At 41.4% G+C, this 19,698-nt stretch overlaps 1 protein-coding gene across 1 annotated transcript in view; it reads right to left on the bottom strand.

Moving 5' to 3' along the window:
* Positions 1 to 1,076: 1,076 nt before the first annotated feature.
* cdkal1 (CDK5 regulatory subunit associated protein 1-like 1) overlaps positions 1,077 to 19,698 on the bottom strand; it is a 259,922-nt gene continuing 241,300 nt past the window's right edge. Inside the window, exon 15 of the mRNA XM_085422313.1 lies at positions 1,077 to 2,847. Within this exon, the coding sequence (XP_085278439.1) occupies positions 2,686 to 2,847 (162 nt within the window). The 3' untranslated portion in view covers positions 1,077 to 2,685. The remainder of the gene's footprint in view (positions 2,848 to 19,698) is intronic.

The following is a 19,698-nucleotide window of genomic DNA, read 5'->3' as shown; positions in this document are numbered from 1 at the left end:
AGCTGCAACTGTAAGACAAGAATTCAGAAACCGCCGCTTTTATTAGAAACGACTGAAGTGAATGATGCGAAGTGAATAATGATCTTCTGTGGATGGCTCCCGCCTCAATATTTCACAGTAAGTGATGATCTCCTAAACATAAAGGGTGTCGTTGAATCCATATTTCATTGGAGAACAATGCAGTGTTACTGACATACACAAGCAGGAAATGTGCTTACAAAGCATCAAAAGAACTGTCGCACAGTATGGATGGCTGCAGAATAATATAGGGCACTGCTGGATGGATGTAACAAGCTTCACAGCTACACGCATCATTTGATCACATAATACAAAAGGTAGTGTGTGCGTCCGTGTGTACGACATGCATCATTTGATCAGGTAATACAAAGCTTTGGTGCTTGTGTTTGTGCACAAGTTTGCCTGGCATGCATCATTTGCCTATATACTACAAAGCTGCAATATGCTGTGAGTGTATGTGTGTGCGTGCATGCAATATGCATCAACTAGGGAAGAAAAAGTCTGAGTGCATGCTTGTATCTGTTTGTCTACAAAATGTGTGACATGCATCATTTACTTAGATAATACAAAGCCTGCGTGTATGTAGGCTACAAGCAGTTGTATATCTAACAAGAGGGCTTTTTGAATAAGAGAGCGATGAGTCCTGTCAGTTCTAAAGCATGCGCACGCACACACACACACACGCACAAACAGAGACGCACACATGCTGACTTTCTGCTAAATTAAGCACAGGACGACCCTACAGACAAGACATCAGACAGCAGAGGCATTTTCTGACACACACAACTTTTGACACAAGCCCATAAACAAGCTAAGTGAGTGACTAGAAATAAATATGCACAGGGCGCGCACACACACACACACAAATACAGACATCCTGGTGGAGACACGTCCCAGTGAAGCGCCACATAAATTGGGGCATGCATTATTAACTGTCTGGGGTTTTTAGAGCTTGCACTGGGACAGCTGTAGGTCCAAACAGCCTGACATTAGAGAGCAACACAGGGAAACTCTATGCATGACAACAACCGAGCAATCAATAATTCAATGACTCAGTCAATCAATCAACACTTTGGCAGTTTTACTCATGGCAAATGGATTTTATCCTTTATTTAACAATTCTGGATGGTTGGGACAACAACCCCCCCAAAAAATCTAAGTATAGAGAGTTGTATTGGAGGGTAATTACACTGTTATAGAAAGGGAGGAAAACTAAACAAACAAAAAAACACAAGCAAGTTTTGGTAAAATCCAGCAGTAGTATGATATCGGTGCCCTTGAGATTTCTGCTGCTATCCAACTATTTGAATTTTGTCCACATGTGAATTATGAACCCTATGAATCAATGATGGAGGTGGAATCATTCTCGTTATTTAGACTGGCATGGCAGGAAATCAGCTAGATACCACTGCAAGTCAGCCACACATGCCTAGAGACCAATTGGTAACCCTCTGGAAACTACAGCTCGCTTGGGAAAATGTGTATCAAAGAGGGTGCTGCACCAAAAACCTCTTTGCTTTGGTTGCTAGCAGATTGCTAGTCACCTATAGCTTATCCGGGCATTAGATTGATATCTGGAACACTCCCCATCTAGTCGCTGAGCAGCAGTGAAAGTGGGAAAAAGGGTGAGGCAAAGTAAAAGCTGTGCTTTATTCCTTTAACCAACAGGTTTAAAAGGAGCAACTTTTACAGTTTCACTACCGCTAGGCAAGCAGTTAGGAGTGTGTTTGGAGACAAGCTGGTATCTTCCATGGAAACTACAGGTGACAATGGCTGCTTGCCGGTTACCAAAGAAATTACAAGGATGTGCAGGACTGTATACCTCTTTGCAACCAATGTCACTCAGCAACAGCCAGCAACTACTTGGCAACTGGTGGGGGATTTTTCTATTGCAGCCTGTGGTTGCCAGAGGGTTTCTGACCATTCTCTAGACCTGTGTGACGGTGGCCTATTGGAGAATATAGGGAACCTTGTATGCTAGAAGCAAACAACTACATCTTACTTGTAAAATGTGTGCGTGGTGACACAATGCGTGTCAATAATAAATGAATCCCAGCAGTAAGAATTCGCCTGGCATCTCTGCCAAATATTCTATGAATTATTGTGAAAAACTCTAAACACAAAGCACTTCTTGAACAATGAAACATAAGGTTAACATTTTAAAACAACACAAATGACATTCATTTTCTGAAAATATGTTCATGTCTCACTTTCAAAAATAAATACTGTGAAAAGAAGTTGTACACACTTTAATCAAAGTATAACACAGATCATCACTCAGTTTCACGAAATGAAATAAACCAAGCTAAATCACGTTCCAATTTAAAAGGATGCAGAGTGACAGATCAGACTCTCATACTGATGGTAAAGCCCTGAATGTATGATCAACTGAATATCTGTGTAACAGCTGCACCAGTAACCATCAGTAAGAACTAAACAAAACACACTTTTACCTTTTTCCTAAGCAAGAAATGGCTCTACTGTCACTGTCACAAGTAATCAGCACTTAAAAAATATTCTAAATGAAATCCTAAATCTGGTGAATTATTTGTACCAAAAAGACTGGTATAAAAGGTGTTCGGTGAAGCCGTTTGACCATGCCGATAGACTGCCAAGAGAAGGTATTGACATTACAATAAAAAAGACCGCGCACACAACAGTCATTGTTCAGTACACTCTCTGTACAATATAAGCCAAGATGACTGCTGCCAGCGCGAGCCCGATCCCAATCTTCTTCAGCATTTCTCTGTCCAGACTATTAGATCCAATGGAGAAGGTGCACGAAGAAGGCGTGGGAGCAGAAACATGGACGCCATTGACCTTTTGTTCCTGTGGGAGGAAAACAAGCAGATTAAAAAGAATCCCAACACAAATCAGAGAGTTAAGAGAGTTTTTTCTGCACTATTTATAACGATTGGTAGTAGGGCTGAACGATTATGGAAAATAATCTAATTGCAATTTTTTGCCCCAATATTGCGATTGCGATGCGATATGCGATTATTTTTTAAGGTCTTTGTCTTCTGTATTATTAAACAAAGACAAGCAATACATCATATAGTATGGCCAATACTATATTACATTAACTTTAAACTGTTCTTTCCTGGAAGACAGACCTCTGTTATGATGACATGAGGTGATGCATGAATTGATGACTGACATTTTTATTTAACTTCTTCAATCACAACAGTATATTTGAACATACACAATAGTTTATTTTTAGCTTACAAACATCTGAGCATAAAGTGCTGACAAGGAACCCTGGTGTAAACATTAAAATGAAAGTCAGTACAATGTGCAGATTGCAGAAATATACATAAACAAAATCAGTGGCTTTACCACACTCAGTTTTTCGACATCTGTGAACTACTAGACAGTCATTCAATTAAAAAATAATATTAAATAAATAAAACTAATAAATAAAAAATACACACATCTTACTGATCTCTGCAGTCAGTAACATTACACATAAAGTGCAAACATAATAGCAATTGTATAAACACACACACAAACACGCCTTTAAAGTTTAAAGGCGTGAAATTGGACGGTCTAGTTCTGATTAGCGTCACCGCTGTCTCGGTGGAGTTTAATAAACTCGGCCGTCTGCTTCTTGCTATCTAAAATATAACCAGACACTGGTGTAAATTCTCGACTGTCTCATACTTCTGTTTAATAAGTTTTCTGTTTGACGTTTAGTCAGCTGTGTGAAAACCAAGGAGGAACCCACCCGGGGGATTAATAAAGTTTTATTTTATCTAATCTAATAACTTTAATCTCAGCCAAACCGATTTACTCACGAACAAACAAAACACTGAAAAAAGCCCAACAATAACATTTTTAGGTTGTCTAAGTGACTTATATATTACGTTTAACCCGAGCAGCGAAACTCCGCGGTGATCTGAAAATGATGTGCCGGGAGTTGTGCCGTTCTCGGCCGCATCAGTAATCCTCGAGCTCCCGGCTAGCTGTCGAGCTGGTGGGTAGCAGACGCCTCTGAAAACGTCGAAGCACTTTTGCAAATATGGGATATCTTGATAAACCGAGCAGATATTTGATGTTTACACAACTACTTTCTCGCCTGAAAATATGTTAAAAGTTTATTTTGTGACCCTGAAAGATTAGTATGAGTAATTTTAAAACTTAGTAGCGGCCGCCATTGCTGGAAACTGGAGTTTGGCTGGGCCGCGCTATGAATTCTGGGATATGGTAGTAATTTGGACAGCCTTCGGCACGTCGCTGTGACGTAATCGGTCTACAAATGCGGCCTCAGGAGGATGCAGCCCATGAATTTGGACATGTCCAGAGTATAATCGCAGCCTTTGCGGTTAGAAAATTGCACTTGATCATGTCGCGATATTATCGCAAATGCGATATATCGTTCAGCCCTAATTGGTAGTTTAAATGATTTAATTTTAGCATCATCTGTGATATGTGAAAACCCATCTCCTATGCAGACACACAGAGAGCTTGATACTGAGGCAGTTCATATCATGTATATGTATATAATTATGGTGGAATCATCTTTAAAATAAATCAGCTGGCCACAGTCACAAATCAAAGAAGGCTTGACAGCACAGTGAAAAAGATAAAGAAGAGCATTTAAGGACCAAACCCCAGCTGTCTTTGAGTCTATTCCACAGCACACACAAGCTATTTCTTTAAATATGACACTTCAGCCAACTAAATAATTTTTTAACTGCAGTTCCTGGACAGATGTGAGGCAAGCCCCAAAAGAAATATCAAAAAATAAAAAGAAATAAATCCATTCATAGATCATACGTGTTGATTACTGTGTACATTTTGAAATATATCTATGGATGCTGGCATGATGATAATGACAGGGATTTATCACTTCCTCTGCTTGCTCACTGCTGTCTCTTCCTTACACCTTCTGTCTCTCTCCATCTGTTTCCTCTCTAGAACTCAGTTTCATGTGGAAAGGAAAACAATAATAAAGTGAATTTAAAATGCAGTGCTTGTTTTAATACTTTGCGGATGAAAGCATTCATAAAAACTGGCCATTTGCTTATGCAAATGAGTGCATTTCAATTATGATGCTATTATCTCTGTGTAAGCAGTTAATGCAGTTTTGTAGTGATCCAATTACTGCAGAGTGCTGTCTATTGAATGGAGCTGATGTTGAGAAGGTGCACTGTTATGTAGTTAGAGAAGCCTGGATTGACATGAGGAAAGACGACTGATGTGATGGTGTTATAGCAGCACGGCTGAAGCAAGACTGTGATAAAAAGACAGTGACTGCATTTGTATTACAGTGAAATGATACTGCTCTGCTACAGCTATCAATCCAGCCAACAATATTAATATCCTAAAATAAAGAACAAAGCAACCTCCTAAAATCAATAAGAGGATGCAAATGGCTACAGATAGTGTTCTTCATCAGTGGCACATACAGTGCTGTATAATCAGACAATTGGCAATATGTTAGTAAATTTGATGTTGATAAAAATGGTGATATACTATATGGCTCAGACCTCAACACCCTAAACCTCTGGTCAACACAACTACTGCTACACTCAACCTCTGCGAAAACACTTGCATTGCAAGATGACAGCAGAGGAAACTTGTCTCCAAACAATCTCAGTCCAATTTGTACCAACTGCAATGAATCTGAGACAGATTGCCAACACGCTGCCATTAGTCTGAGTCAGCCTGCACGGATGAGCCCAACTCGTCACCACATCTCTGCAGCAGTGGACTCGACTTAGCTGGTTGCCAACTGGTTGTATTCCAATTACATTGCTATACAAAAGTAAGGTTGCCAAACAGTTATGTCATTTTGCAGTTAAACTGCTGTCCTGGGGTAACTAAGTCACTATTTGTGGGGAAATTAAGACTGAATACAAGTACTTAATGTCTCTATATAGACGGCAATAGATTTGCAAGTTTCACCAGTTTAATTAACTATATTATCACAGACAGAATGCAAAGAAATGTCAGCCTGACCACCTTTGAGTGGTCAGACCTGGTCCCTGTTGTTGAAGAAACCATTTCAAAGGTAGCAACAGTGCAAGTTCATTGCACACGACTGCAAAAGTTTTGGTCGTGCCGCAGTCTCCAACTACTGTCTGATTGTAGCATTTCATATTTTGGGAATGTTCATAAAAGGCGTTAATCCGTTAGACTGATTTCTAATATTTAAATATGTAATATATGTTCAGTGTGCAGTCCTTCATTTACATTTGTTATCTCATTATTTTAGTCAGGTTACCCACTCCTGATTCAAAGCATTTTTTAAAAGTTAGATTTAGCAATTTCCATGTTTGGCATGAAACATTTCAACAATGTGCATGATCATGTGACGTTCAAAAATGCAGTTTGTGGTGAGAAAAACATCAAAAACTCGTTTCAGGCCTTGATAGCTGTAATAATTCAGTTAGTAACACTGACTATTAATGACTAGGCCAATTTCTCCCTGGCCTCCACCCACCGTCATTGATCACCATTCTGTTTGATTACACATTTATACGATTTTATCGTAATGTATGAGAACGGAGACCTTAGGTCTGATTTGAAGCTAGGCTAATTAAATGATTGATTTATAAATAAATAATCCTTCACGGTGTGGTACTTTTAATTTCAGCCTTAAACAAATTGCAAGAAGAGGAAGACGGGGAGACAATCGATCCAAATGTCCTTGTTCATGTACGTTGCTTTAAAATACGCCATCATCTTCATATTCCACGTCTCTTTAACACGTAATATGTGGTGTTTCCAATTTTCTGTACCTTTCAAGCTTTTGTTATTAGGCCAACAAAGAAAAATTCCAAAATAGACTTTACATACAAACATACTAAGATATTTTTACCCAAGGACTGAAAGCAAAACAATGGCAAACTTTGTTGACTACAAACACCTACCTGCATGTACACTATACATTCATATGAAACTGAGCATCGTTGCACGCCTACACGTCTTGCACGCACATGGCTGCGTGAGTGAGCAGCTGCACAGTGTCTTGTCCTCTGCCTCTCTATCCTCCGCATTACTCTCGCTCCCCTCTACTTGCTGGAGGTTGTGAATGCTACCTTGCCACCCACTCTTTTCCTGAACACACTGCCATGAATGGGTTCCTCTGTTACGGGCACACAATGGTGAATGGATACTATAACCGACAACGCCTAGGTGACACATCTCTAAGTCACTTACAGTAACTTCAAACAATGAGTCGAGAGAGAATCTGTAACAGTCGTCTAGCTGACGCATCAACATTTGCTTAATGTTAGGATCACAGCTTGACTCGCTAATGGCAAAGTGATACGCTGTTTTGTTTTTAAAGATGCTTGAAAACAATAAAGGTGCAAGACACACTTGCCACTGAGCCACTTGCCTCATGACTGTGAGAATTGCATCATGATGGATGAACCTCATTCAGATTTGGATCGCCCATCCTCTCTCATCCAGAACATCATATTTATAAAGTTCTTTTCTATGAAGATAAATGCTAAGTATTGTTAGTATGGTAATATAGTATTATTAGGGATAGTAGTGATAGTTTTGCGGTGCATACCACACCGGGCAGAGAGGCAGCTGATAAGCGTGTGTGCCCAAAAAACCCTTATCAATAAAGACCCATCACCTTGCAACGGCGGGTGCGTGGGTCATCCTTCTGTCACGGATAGGTTTTAAAAGAAAAGACATGGCAGATGAGGAAAAAGTTACAAGACAAAGTAAATATTTAATTACCACTGTGACAAAAGAAGAAGTTTATAAAGCGTAAAGGACTAATGCAAGAGAAATAAATATGCTGTGGGCAAAGTCCACCACCTTCTCCTCTATGCTTCTATTTATCTGTCTCTCTGCAGGTGTCTTTTAACAATGGGGTGCCAGAAGAGACACTGAACACTACAGTCGAAAATCTATTACTAGTAAGAGGGATAAGTGAAAATCCAAGTGCCAGTAGGTGCGTGTCAGCACAGTAGGAAGCAGCGGAGCAGAAGAGCAGAAAGGAGAGAAGGAAAAACTGAGAAGAAATGAGAAGCACAAGAACGGGAGCCCCCACCCCCAAAAAAGAGATGTGGCTTTCAGTGATAGTTTACCACCTGCTAGCTGGCATGCTGAGTTTGTGCATTTCTGTGAGAAAGACAGCTGGCATTTGTGAGTGAGTGAGTGTGTGTGCACATGTGGAGACCTGTGGTAGATAATGTCTGTCTCTCTGCTCACAGCAGTAAAACACAGCAAAATAATCCCCCTGAAAATCATCTAACACTACACCAGGAGTACAGACTGCCTAGCACAGCTAGATACTTTTCCCTCAAGGTCTAAGGCTTCTCAAATGTCTGTTTCTTGGAGAAAAAGAAAGAGAGAGCGAGCGGGGGAAAAAAAAGAAAACGAAAACTCTTGCTCCAGTTCCACATATGCACCTTTTTTAAAACAAAATCTGCCTGCGCGTCTGCTGCAGCCTTTGCCAATACACTGACATATTCGCACAAAAACACACACTGTGAAATGCACAACACATCACGAGAGCCAGGAAGCACAGTGCACAATGGTCACATTTCTCACATGATCCTCACCAGCTGTCAGTGTCACTCTAGACACACACAGACCATGGAAGTTGGTGCGTGCGCGTATAAACAGATACTGTAACAGGCTCCTTAGTCACGGCTGATTCAACAAAGCCATAATGACAATCACAGTGTGCTGTAGCTGTATTTACAACAGAAAATAGGGACAGTTGGGGAAAAAGGAGGAATTGCAAATTTTTCTTTTTCTCACCAAAAGGTCATTAATCTAAAACCAAAGATGGAAAGAGTGATTTACCCTAATGTATGAAAGTCTCAGGGCAGCAAAGCTAGAGCACTAGCACTATGCTCCTGAGGGCTGGCAGTGTAGTGTGACCCTCCTGCCTTTGCCAAGCTCCCAACCCCAGGGGAAACCGTAGTTCTTACTAAAAAATGTCTGCAAATCACCACTACTGATAAGGATGCTATTTCTTGACAAGCTTTCTGTAACTAAACTATCACTAGTCAACTTTTCGCATTTACTTCTATTCAAACTTGGTTAAAGTTAGCCATTCACTTTTGACATTTTTCCATCAATTTTGGAGGTTATTATTACTGATATCCATACTCTCTAGTCAAAATGTCATCATTTATATCAATAAATCAACTTTCCACAGTGGCTAACTGCACTTCAGGCCTTTAAGTGAGTACCACACTTAAAGTAGCCTTTGCCTCCAAAGGACTCTTGATGGACGATACATCAATCAGTCCATCAATTTATAAACTGCTTAGTCAACTCAGTGTTTTGCTAATTTATGCTAATCTGCCCAATTACTTTTGAGTGAACCTCTTAAGAAAGGCCTGAACACCACAATCCCTCAGTGTAAAAACTGCGTCACTGTCAAAAAAATTTTTGGGCCAAACTGTATTCAGCTTTTGTGCAGAATCACTTTTATCCCACTATGGCTCAGAAAACCACAGCCAATCAATGGAAACTAATCAGTTCTATTCTAAAAACAGTCTATAAAACAGTGTTTTCAAGAGTTTGCTGTGATTTTTATGTGTGTGTGTTTTTTTTAATTGTGTTGTTGTTTCCACTGTTGTAGAGTAAGATGTCAGAAGGACTTGTGTCCAAGCAAACAATTTGTATTGGAATGTAATTTGTAACATAATTACCACACTGATAGACATTAACTTTAATCAAAATGATCTCAAGAGATTTGGTACGGACACTCAAGTCCTAACCAGCTTCTATCACTGCAGTGCTAATGATAACTTGTCATTAAAACACCATGACACACACATCTTGGTCTTCATACAGTCATTGCTTGTATAGAGTGTATACAACACTTGTCTATAAAGCTGTTCACAAAGAGACAAACGCATATGGTTTGCACAGTTTACAGTTACTGTAACTAAATACAGAAGAGCACTACATGTGCTACACTATAGTGTTGGGTGTGCAAACACATGACTGATCAAACACATGGCAGGCAGTCACACACAGACAAACGGGGGGAAAAGGCACATGTTTACAGGTACTGGGAAAAGTACACAGACATAACAGCAAAATAGCATTTGCAGATACACACATAAATTTTAAATGAGCAAATGGTGGGATAAAAGGTCCGTGTTAAAGTGAAAAGACTAGCACTAAAAAGAGAACGCACAAGAGAAATATGCCAGTTTCCATGAAAAGGGTGAAAACAACATGCCAAAAGAAAAGACAAGAGCACGAGTGGTGTTTTGGGAATGTTTTCTTGTTGGGGGGAGAAAAAGACAGAATAAAAGATGGGCTGGGATAATGCTTTAGCCACCTTGCTGTTCAATGCTTTATAGCTTTTGAAGATGCTGGACTTGTTAGTGGTGTTGGAAAACGAGCTGACATGTCAGAAAGCGTAGCTGTATTGCTCAATTTTTGTGTCTCCCTGGAAACGCCTGTGTTATCATTGGTGCTACATTAAGTTGTCAGTTTGATAAAGATGTTTCTTTAATTTCCCTGTTTTATCTATTTGACTGTGCTGTCTTAGCACTGACGTCTCTCAGTCTTTGTACTAATTTGCATTCCTTGTGTCCACTACGTATATCCACTTGCATTATTTTATGCTTTTAGTATATTCGGTTTTAAATTTCCAAAAAAAGAAAACGGTTAAAGTAGTTAATAGCTCTCACGTAAATGAACTTGTTGGGTCGCTGTGTAAAATACAAATAAAAAAATGGACAAATCTCATAAATCAACAACTTTTTGACACATATTACTGCCATCAAATCATTGCCTTCTGCCCCCCATCCCCACTTCTGCCTTGCTCTGTCATCCTGGAAGAAACGCTTTCTATCTGAACAGAAATATTGCATCATAGGATAAAAGGTGATCAGTAATCCTTTTCTATGCAGCGTCTGTAACACCGAAATGACACGCCACGCTCAAGAGGAGGACACACTTCTAAATAAAACACAAGACATGGATGAGACACTTAAAAATGTAGTGGTGTTTGTTTACAATGCCCACGCTTGGTTATGGCTATGAAAGCATGCAAAAACATAAAGACTGCTCTAAACTGAACAGGTTTTTTTGCATTTACTTTTTCTACCCATGGTTCAAACATTAAAAGCTGTTTGAACTCTTTGACATTATGAGGCAGAATGAGGATTTGCAATGCAATCTGACATGTTAGGCTGGAACACAGAAAACACACCTGACTGATATTTTGATGGCGTAACATTTGGCTCTGAAGTGGAGCCGCTGTAATGTAACTTGACACGCTAAACGAAATGCTTAAAAAATAACGATCCCTGCTGTTTTCAAGTTCAAGTTCAAGTTCAACTTTATTGTCACTTCAACCATATACAGTTTAAAAATACACAGTGAGGCGAAACAACGTTCCTCCAGGAACCAAGGTGCTACAAGACAAGTTAGTGCAAAAAAAAAAAATAATATATAATATATCTAGTAATAATATTGTGCAAAAGAGCATTTACAGGTTGGTGTGTGCGATGGTTTGGTGGTGTAGGTCAGTGTGTTTGCGCTTGTGTTGGTTAGTCAGTCCAGTCTCAATGTTTTGAGGTATTTGAGTTAAGCTGAGTGATAATGTTAGTGTATGTGTGTGTGTGCGTGTTTATCAGTCAGTCCCTTTTTGCTGAGGAGACGGATGGCTTGTGGAAAAAAGCTGTTGCACAGTCTGGATGTGCGTGCCCGAATGCTTCGGTACCTTTTTCCAGATGGCAGGAGTGTAAAGAGTGTGTGAGAGGGGTGTGTCCGATCAGCCACAATGCTGGTGGCTTTGCGAATGCAGCGTGTGGTGTAGATGTCCTCAATAGAGGGTAGAGAGACCCCGATGATCTTCTCTGCTGTTCCCACTATCCGCTGTAGGGTCTTGCGGTCTGATATGGCACAGCTCCCAAACCAGACAGTGATGCAGCCGCTCAGGATGCTCTCAATAGTTCCTCTATAGAAGGTGGTCAGGATCGGTGGTGGAAGCCGGGCCTTTCTCAGTCTTCTCAGAAAGAAGAGACGCTGTTGGGCTTTCTTGTGCAGGGAGCTGGTGTTGAGGGACCAGCCGAGGTCCTTCTCCAGGTGGACGCCCAGGAATTTGGTGCTGTCAACGATCTCCACAGAGGAGCCGTTGATGCTCAGCGGTGAGTGGTCGCCTCGTGTCCTCCTAAAGTCAACAACCATCTCTTTTGTCTTGTCAACATTCAGAGACAGGTTGTTGTCCTTACACCAGTCCGTTAGTCTCTGCACTTCCTCTCTGTACGCTGACTCGTCGTTCTTGCTAATGAGACCCACCACGGTCGTGTCATCAGCGAATTTAATGATGTGATTTGAACTGTGTGTTGCTACACAGTCATGAGTCAGCAGTGTGAACAGCAGAGGACTGAGCACACAGCCTTGTGGGGCCCCAGTGCTCAGTGTGGTGGTGCTGGAGGTGCAGTTCCCGATCCGTACTGACTGAGGCCTTCCGGTCAGAAAGTCCAGGATCCAGTTGCAGAGGGAGGTGTTCAGGCCTAACAGGCTCAGCTTTCCGATCAGTTGTTGGGGGATGATCGTGTTAAATGCTGAGCTGAAATCTATGTACAGCATTCGGACGTGTGAGTCCTTCTTGTCCAAGTGTGTCAGGGCAAGATGGAGTGCAGTGGAGATGGCGTCGTCCGTTGAGCGGTTATGGCGGTATGCAAATTGCATTGGGTCCAGTGAGGGGGGCAGCAGGGTCTTGATGTGTCTCATGACGAGCCGTTCGAAGCACTTCATGATGGTGGGTGTAAGTGCGATAGGGCGGTAGTCATTGAGACAGGACACAGAAGACTTCTTGGGCACGGGGACGATGGTGGTGGCCTTGAAGCACGTGGGGACAACGGCACTGCTCAGAGAGATGTTGAAGATGTCGGTGAGAACATTTGCCAGCTGATCAGCACATTCTCTGAGCACTCTGCCTGGGATGTTGTCTGGTCCAGCAGCTTTACGTGGATTGACTCTGCGTAGAGTTTTCCTCACCTCAGCTGTAGTGAGACACAGGACCTGGTCGTTCGGAGGAGGGGTGGTCTTCCTCGCCGCCACGTCGTTCTGCCTGTCGAACCGAGCATAGAAGTTGTTAAGCACATCTGGGAGGGAGCCGTCACTGTCACAGGCAGGTGGTGTCGTCCTGTAGTTAGCGATGGCTTGTAAGCCCTGCCACATGCGTCGTGTGTCGCCGCTGTCCTTGAAGTGGTTGTGGATTCTCTGGGCGTGTGCGCGCTTCGCCTCTCTGATGGCCCGAGAAAGTTCAGCCCTCGCTCTTCTAAGCGCCACCTTATCTCCCTCTTTGAAGGCAGAGTCTCGGGTCCTTAGAAGTGCACGCACTTCCGCAGTAATCCACGGTTTCTGGTTGGGTCGTGAGATGATGATCTTGGAGACAGTGACGTCATCGGTGCACTTGTTGATATAGCTGGACACTGATGATGTGTACTCCTCCAAGTCAGTGAAGTCGCCGTAAGTTGCAGCCTCTCTAAACATGTTCCAGTCAGTGCTCTCAAAACAGTCCTGAAGAGCAGAGATGGCTCCTGCTGGCCAGGTTTTCACCTGCTTCAGAACCGGTTTTGATCGCCTGACGAGTGGTCTGTATGCTGGAATTAACATAACAGAGATGTGGTCTGAGTAGCCGAGGTGGGGGCGGGGCTCTGCCCGATATGCGCCGGGGATGTTTGTGTAAACAAGATCTAGCGTGTTTTCTCCCCTCGTTGCAAAGTCCACATACAAGGCAAAACAAATGATCTGCTATTAGAGCAAACAAAGTGGAGCAAAGGCCAAGCAAAACCCTTTGACATTTTAAATACAAGGTTTAAAAATAGACCAATTTCAGAGGATTAACCGCTCCCTGACCAAAAATTACATCCCGATCTTTGATTTTGGCTTCTTTCTTGACAAAGCAGATGACAACACGTGAGGATAACGCAACATCAAAGCAAGAACTCACAACAATTGCACGTCAGTCCGGAGGAACAAATAAAGGAAAATGAACTCCTACAGAGAAATACTGACTTTTGTGCGAGCTCCGTGTCTGTGTGCATCACCACTGCTTCTTTTACACACACGCAATCATCACATAAACAAAACAGAAGCACCTCATACAGCCCGCGGCCAGTCAGAGTCTGCCAGGCACACTGGGGAAGACAGCATAAGCAAGTATGTGCTTAGAAATGTGTATGTATAATAATCAACATGTGTGTATAAGCTTTCTTTTACCATTGACTACTGCTATATGCAAGTGTGTCTGAGTTTACGTGCTATAAACACTATGATGCAAAGCAAAGGCAATCCCACCCACACGCTCTGTACTAAAACCCCTTTTTTTCTAGTTGCATTTAGAAGATGTATTTCAAAAACTACAAACTGACCAGATGCCTTCTCTTACTGGGAATTTACATCGAATGTAAAGAAGGAGAGAGAGAAAAAGCTGGCAAATTTCAACTCCATTTCTGTTATCCTGCCAATTTGTGGTTATGGAGGAACATTGTTCACTACCTAGATTCTTCCCTCTTTCCCTCCTCCAGATCTCTCCCTTTTACATTCTGCCTTCCATACAAGCTGTCAATTTACTCTCTTGAGGGAGCAGAGCAGTTTTCTTCTCCCTCTCTATTCTCTTGGTCTTCTTGAGGAAATATGCTGTGAAAAGAGCTGATTATTATATGGCACTCCAAGCTCCTTCTCTGAGTCTTGATCTCTCCATCTCACTCACTCTCTCGCCATCATTCCTGCTTTATTTTCCAGTCTCTCTCTCTCTCTCTCTCTCTCATTCAACGCCTTAATTTCGTCTGCAGATGAGGACTGGTGAAGAAACTTTTTCCTTCACCATGATGTACTTTCTTTGCTATTGTGTCTCACCAAAAGACTCATTACTGTCCTTCCCCTCATGTTGAAAGTGCTATTTGTGTGAATGAAGGACTAACAGGTGTAGAGAGAGTAACAGAGAGAGAGAGCGAGAGACCGGGAAAGAGAAGGAAGATGTGATCCATCTCAATAAAAGAAAAAGTATGGTGTCATTAATGCTTTTTATTACATGGTGGGAAAAAAGCACACTTAGCAGTTTATAGATCTTAAGGTGGCCGACATGAGGTTCAACAATACACACAAAAAGATCTATACATAAGGTGATGATCTTCCTCTCTCTGTAGAAAATCAAAAGTGTTTCTTGTCCAGTGTTTAAAGCAAAAAAACACAATTTACTACACTTTGGGATTAGTTACACAATAAAACCAAAACGTCCAACAGAGGTTTTGTGTTTTCTGTGGATTTTGCCTCATCTGGTCCATAAAAGCATCGTCACAGACACATATTCTTTGCAAAAAAAATTTGGGGATGCTTTTGGATCACTATTAATTTATCCACATTACACATCCATCCGTAACTGTAATACATTGTTGATATATTCACACATCTCTGCACCTATTAAACCAACTCATTCACCAGTTTTGGGCAACTAAGCCACATTCATCCAAATATATCTGTCGCTTTTTCCCAGCTATCCACGCAGGCTTTCATATCCTATTCTTCAATAAATGCATCCATCTATCCATCTGGCCATGATGCTTTGTCCTCACACACATCACTACATGCTGGCTTTTGTGCATTCATTACTCTCCATTTCTGACATGAAAGACATCTCACTTTGGACATTACAGACCTCAGTCCTTTCCCCTGCCAATCTGCCACTTTCTTTTTCTTGGTTTTTTTGCCTTACATTGCTCCTCTGCATCCTAGATGAAACGACAAAGCTCAGATTCTTTCCTTCTATCAGCCATCCAGCTATCATGCACGTCATCACACACAGTCTCTTATCCTGCTCTTTTTTTCCTTTTGCCATAAGCCTGCAATTATAGACCCTGCCACAAGACACAGGAGTGAATATGCGCCTTACTGCAATCACTCGTTCGTCTCTTACTCCACCTTTTTCTGCAGTGGACTCAGCTGCAGACACTCACTGTTGCACCTCTCTCTCGACCTCATTTGTACACATTGAAAACAATATAAACCAAAAAAAATCCAAATTTTAATTAATCACTCCATAACGAACTCCACCTGCTGCCACTGTGCTTCTACCTCAGCCCTTTTCCCCATTACTGTTTCTTACAGAATGGCTTCTTGAAACCACTTCTGATGAGGCTTCAGTGAACAGTAGGTCAACTGTATCAAGTGAAGGGTCAGATGCATCTCTCGGGTCATGTGTCAGGTATTTAGTGGATTTATAAAGAATATAGCTTTCAGATACTGTTCACCTGCTATATTTATATATGTTTTTTCTTAACTTTGGAATTTTTAATAGACTCAACAAAATGGGAAAACATTTTGTATACTCGTACAATAAGCCTGTCTTTTCCAGACACTATTGTTTTTCCCAGAGAGTAGGTCGATTACTACGCTCCGCTTAAGTGCAACTCAGTACCATTAAGAGCTGACAATGCAGGTCATCAGGATTGCAGATCGTCAGTATCACTGGAGATTTTACTTAATATAACTCAGTGCTTAATTGCAAATACACCATGGAAAGCAGAGAAGCATAAACGGAACTTTTCAAGTTCAGACACAATATTTAATTAAGACAAACACTAATGTTTGCCTCTGTTTGTCTTTTAGCTTGATTTCTTAGTTGCCTTCCTTCAGTTCATTTGATACTTCTCCAAATAAATTCTCTACATTTTGTTGTCATTTGCTAAGTCCTTGACTTGCTCAAGTACCAGCAAGTCAAGACAGTCAAACTCAAAAACCTTCACAGCAGCAGTTTTGTTTGCAAAGGGATATAAAAAAAAAAAAAAAAAAAAAAAAAAATCAATGTTTCCTATTCAGCTACTGCAATTCCAAAAGATTCTCTCTCTTCTTCCTTCTGTCAAACTCAACCTCTTAACATAAATTCTCTTCTACTTCTCAGTGACCTTATCTCCCTTCTCACCTTAAAAAATTCCAGAATTTCACCTTGGGTAAGGGAATAGCTGGAAATATATGTATTTGCCCATTAAGCATGAAAAACAGTGTGCAGGTAGAGTGCTGGGTTGTTGCTGGATCTGAATGGGCATTCAATATGTGAATATTTCCAAAAGTTAGCACAATCGACCCACAATTAGTCTGTGTTGCACTATTTACACCATTTATATATGTGCAGCCCTGTTTGTTTTTAACCATTACTTAGTGATAACGATCAAGTATGGACATCTAACAGTGCCCGTCTCGTTAAAATGAGTCAAAGTTCCATGAATCCGAGTTTAATCAAGCTTAGGGATGCTGGAGTGTAACTGCCTCCTCTACAGAGGTTTTCGAGAAAACAAGTTACCAGTAGACGTTTGGGTAAACTGGCTCTATACAGGCCCATCGTTTCATTTTTGAAGGGATTACTGGTGTGTTGTTTTTTTGTTTTTTCATTTTCTTTTAGTGCTGCCTGAGGTGATTTTGGTTCATCTATCTTGAAGTGTGATCTGATGTGTGTGTGTATGAATTTATGGGCAATCCACATGTTTCTTTAGTGTCCAACAAAATAAGGCCTGGATTATTGTGTAAGATTTTCTTTTGGAAGACTGCAAGCGTTTGAGAATGAAGCTGGGTGAGGGGCGAATGCTTGTGTGCTGGATGACCTGCGGGATTCATAAAGCTAGTAGTTTTACAAGGCCTAGTCTCCTCTTCTGAACTTTTTACTGCTGAGTGACGTGCCACTTGGCTTCCTGTGAAATCCTTCTTTTCCCTTTCTTTTTGATCTCAGTTTCTGCTCTCCATTTCTCTTTCTGCTTGCTTTCCTCTTCATCCATGCCCCCTCCCACCATGTCTCTGTCTGTTCCTTTCTTCCCCTCCCTCTACGTCTGGCAGTAAAGGCTGATGGAGTGTGAAATTAGAAAGTGTATCATATTCTGCTCTGTGGCTCCATGTCCTGAGCTATAAGCTATAGCTAGTCAGAGTGAAAAATAACATGCAGTGAAACAGATACATTAACATGGTTTTGTGTGTACATGTGCGTGTGTGTGTACATGTGCGTGTGTGTGTGTGTTGAAAAGGACAGTTTAGCCGGCCTGCAGCTTATCTGAAATTACTTATCTCACGGATGATACACTGGGGCTTCTTCCTAAACTACAGGACTGAGCATGGATTCAAATTATGGACAAACATAAATACACACCTGACTCAGTTGCTGAGTGCACACAATTTGAATAGCGTGTTGTAAACAAAATTTTAATAGTTTTGATAAAGAAAGTGCACAGAGTGAGATATAGATCCTCTCACTAATTGAAAAAGACAAGACCCCAGTATTTGATCAAATACATCCATAGTCCCAAGAAAGAGTTTGCAGACCAAGATTTCTGTACTTACTGCTGATACAATATATAACCTTCATCTGATTTGCAAAATACATAAAGAACTGAGTGTAAGATGAAGTCCACACCACACTTTATGAGCAATGAACGCATCCTAATCCTGATTTTAAACATTTTTTTGCGACTGTAATTATCTGTTAGGTGTACCTGCTGCACATTACATTTGCTTCCAACACAACTCACCGTCTCAGGTTCACTATTTGTTCCACCTTGGACAACTATCAGTTTGCTTACAGTGTAGCTTACAAAGAGCAACCTACAAACCTTGTTCCCAAGATGCTGTAGCTGATTTGTTCAGAGCACTATCCACCAAGTGGCTATTAGAACAGGAACCAGTAGTACCACATCATGTGAGGTGGTCTTAATAAAAGGGAACACTGGGTCGTGAAAGTATATCGTGGAGTCAGTTAAACTTCAGGGATATATATGTGTCCACTTTGGAAGCATAAGTCACTTTCACCTGCTTTGGTGCAAATTAAAGTGACAGCAGTTGCACAGGAGGCTCAACAACAAAACCTCCAAAAAATAAAATAAAAAAGGAGAATGTCTTTGGAGCCATAGACCATTGTTACTTTTCTTGCCATTCTTGGTATTATGGGAAAGTACCTGCAACCCATTCACATTGCACAAGTGTTCCACTTCTTGCAGTAGGACATTTTCATTGGCGCCAGAAGCTTTTTGTGTCTCCCAGCACCGTCTCAAGAATAGGGAGTAAATACTGTACACAAGAACAGCTGGACAGGTCTGTAAAAGTGCATCAACCAAGCACCAAGACCCAAATCTGCTCTTTTGTACAAGGAGGAGCAGGAGGAGCTCTACCAGAACCCTACAAAATTCTTCAGTAACATGCACACATGTAACCTACTGTGTTAGCATACGGTGCCGTGTACATATTCGCACCGTGCAGTGAGCACTCCTGTGCACAGATCATAATAAAGGACCAAGAACCCTCATGCCGCCCTCACGGAGGCCGATTCTGATAGGCTGAGTAGAAACATGCACAAGTAGCCTGCTGCATGCATTTTATGTCTCCTCCTGTTTCTCATCACATAAAGCAGCAGATACCATGCCTTGTTGCTGGCTCAGTGCCCTTCTATGGTCATGTCCAGCTCTCCTTCACACTCCTGAGACTGTGCTGAGACACAAAACGTCTTGTGAAGGCATGTGCAGAAGTGCAATCCTGGAGGAGCAGGTCTGCTTGTGCAGCCTGAATGGGCTGTAGGTATGGTCACATTGACACACTAGCCTAAAGCGAAAGTAGAGAGAAATTAGTCAGGAGGGAGAAGGAGAGAGCACTGATCTGTAGCCAACATGCACAAAACTTCCCTTTTTGGGAGTTGTGTTGTTTTTGCCTCTCCAGTGGACCAGAGCAGGGATAATGGACTCACAGTGA

This window comes from Rhamphochromis longiceps, linkage group LG11 (assembly GCF_057381845.1).
Source record: "Rhamphochromis longiceps isolate RC_006_pf linkage group LG11, R_longiceps_female_GT1.1, whole genome shotgun sequence".
Taxonomy (NCBI): Eukaryota; Metazoa; Chordata; class Actinopteri; order Cichliformes; family Cichlidae; genus Rhamphochromis; species Rhamphochromis longiceps.
Note: the sequence above shows the minus strand (reverse complement) of the source record. Positions and strands in the feature narration are given on the sequence as shown.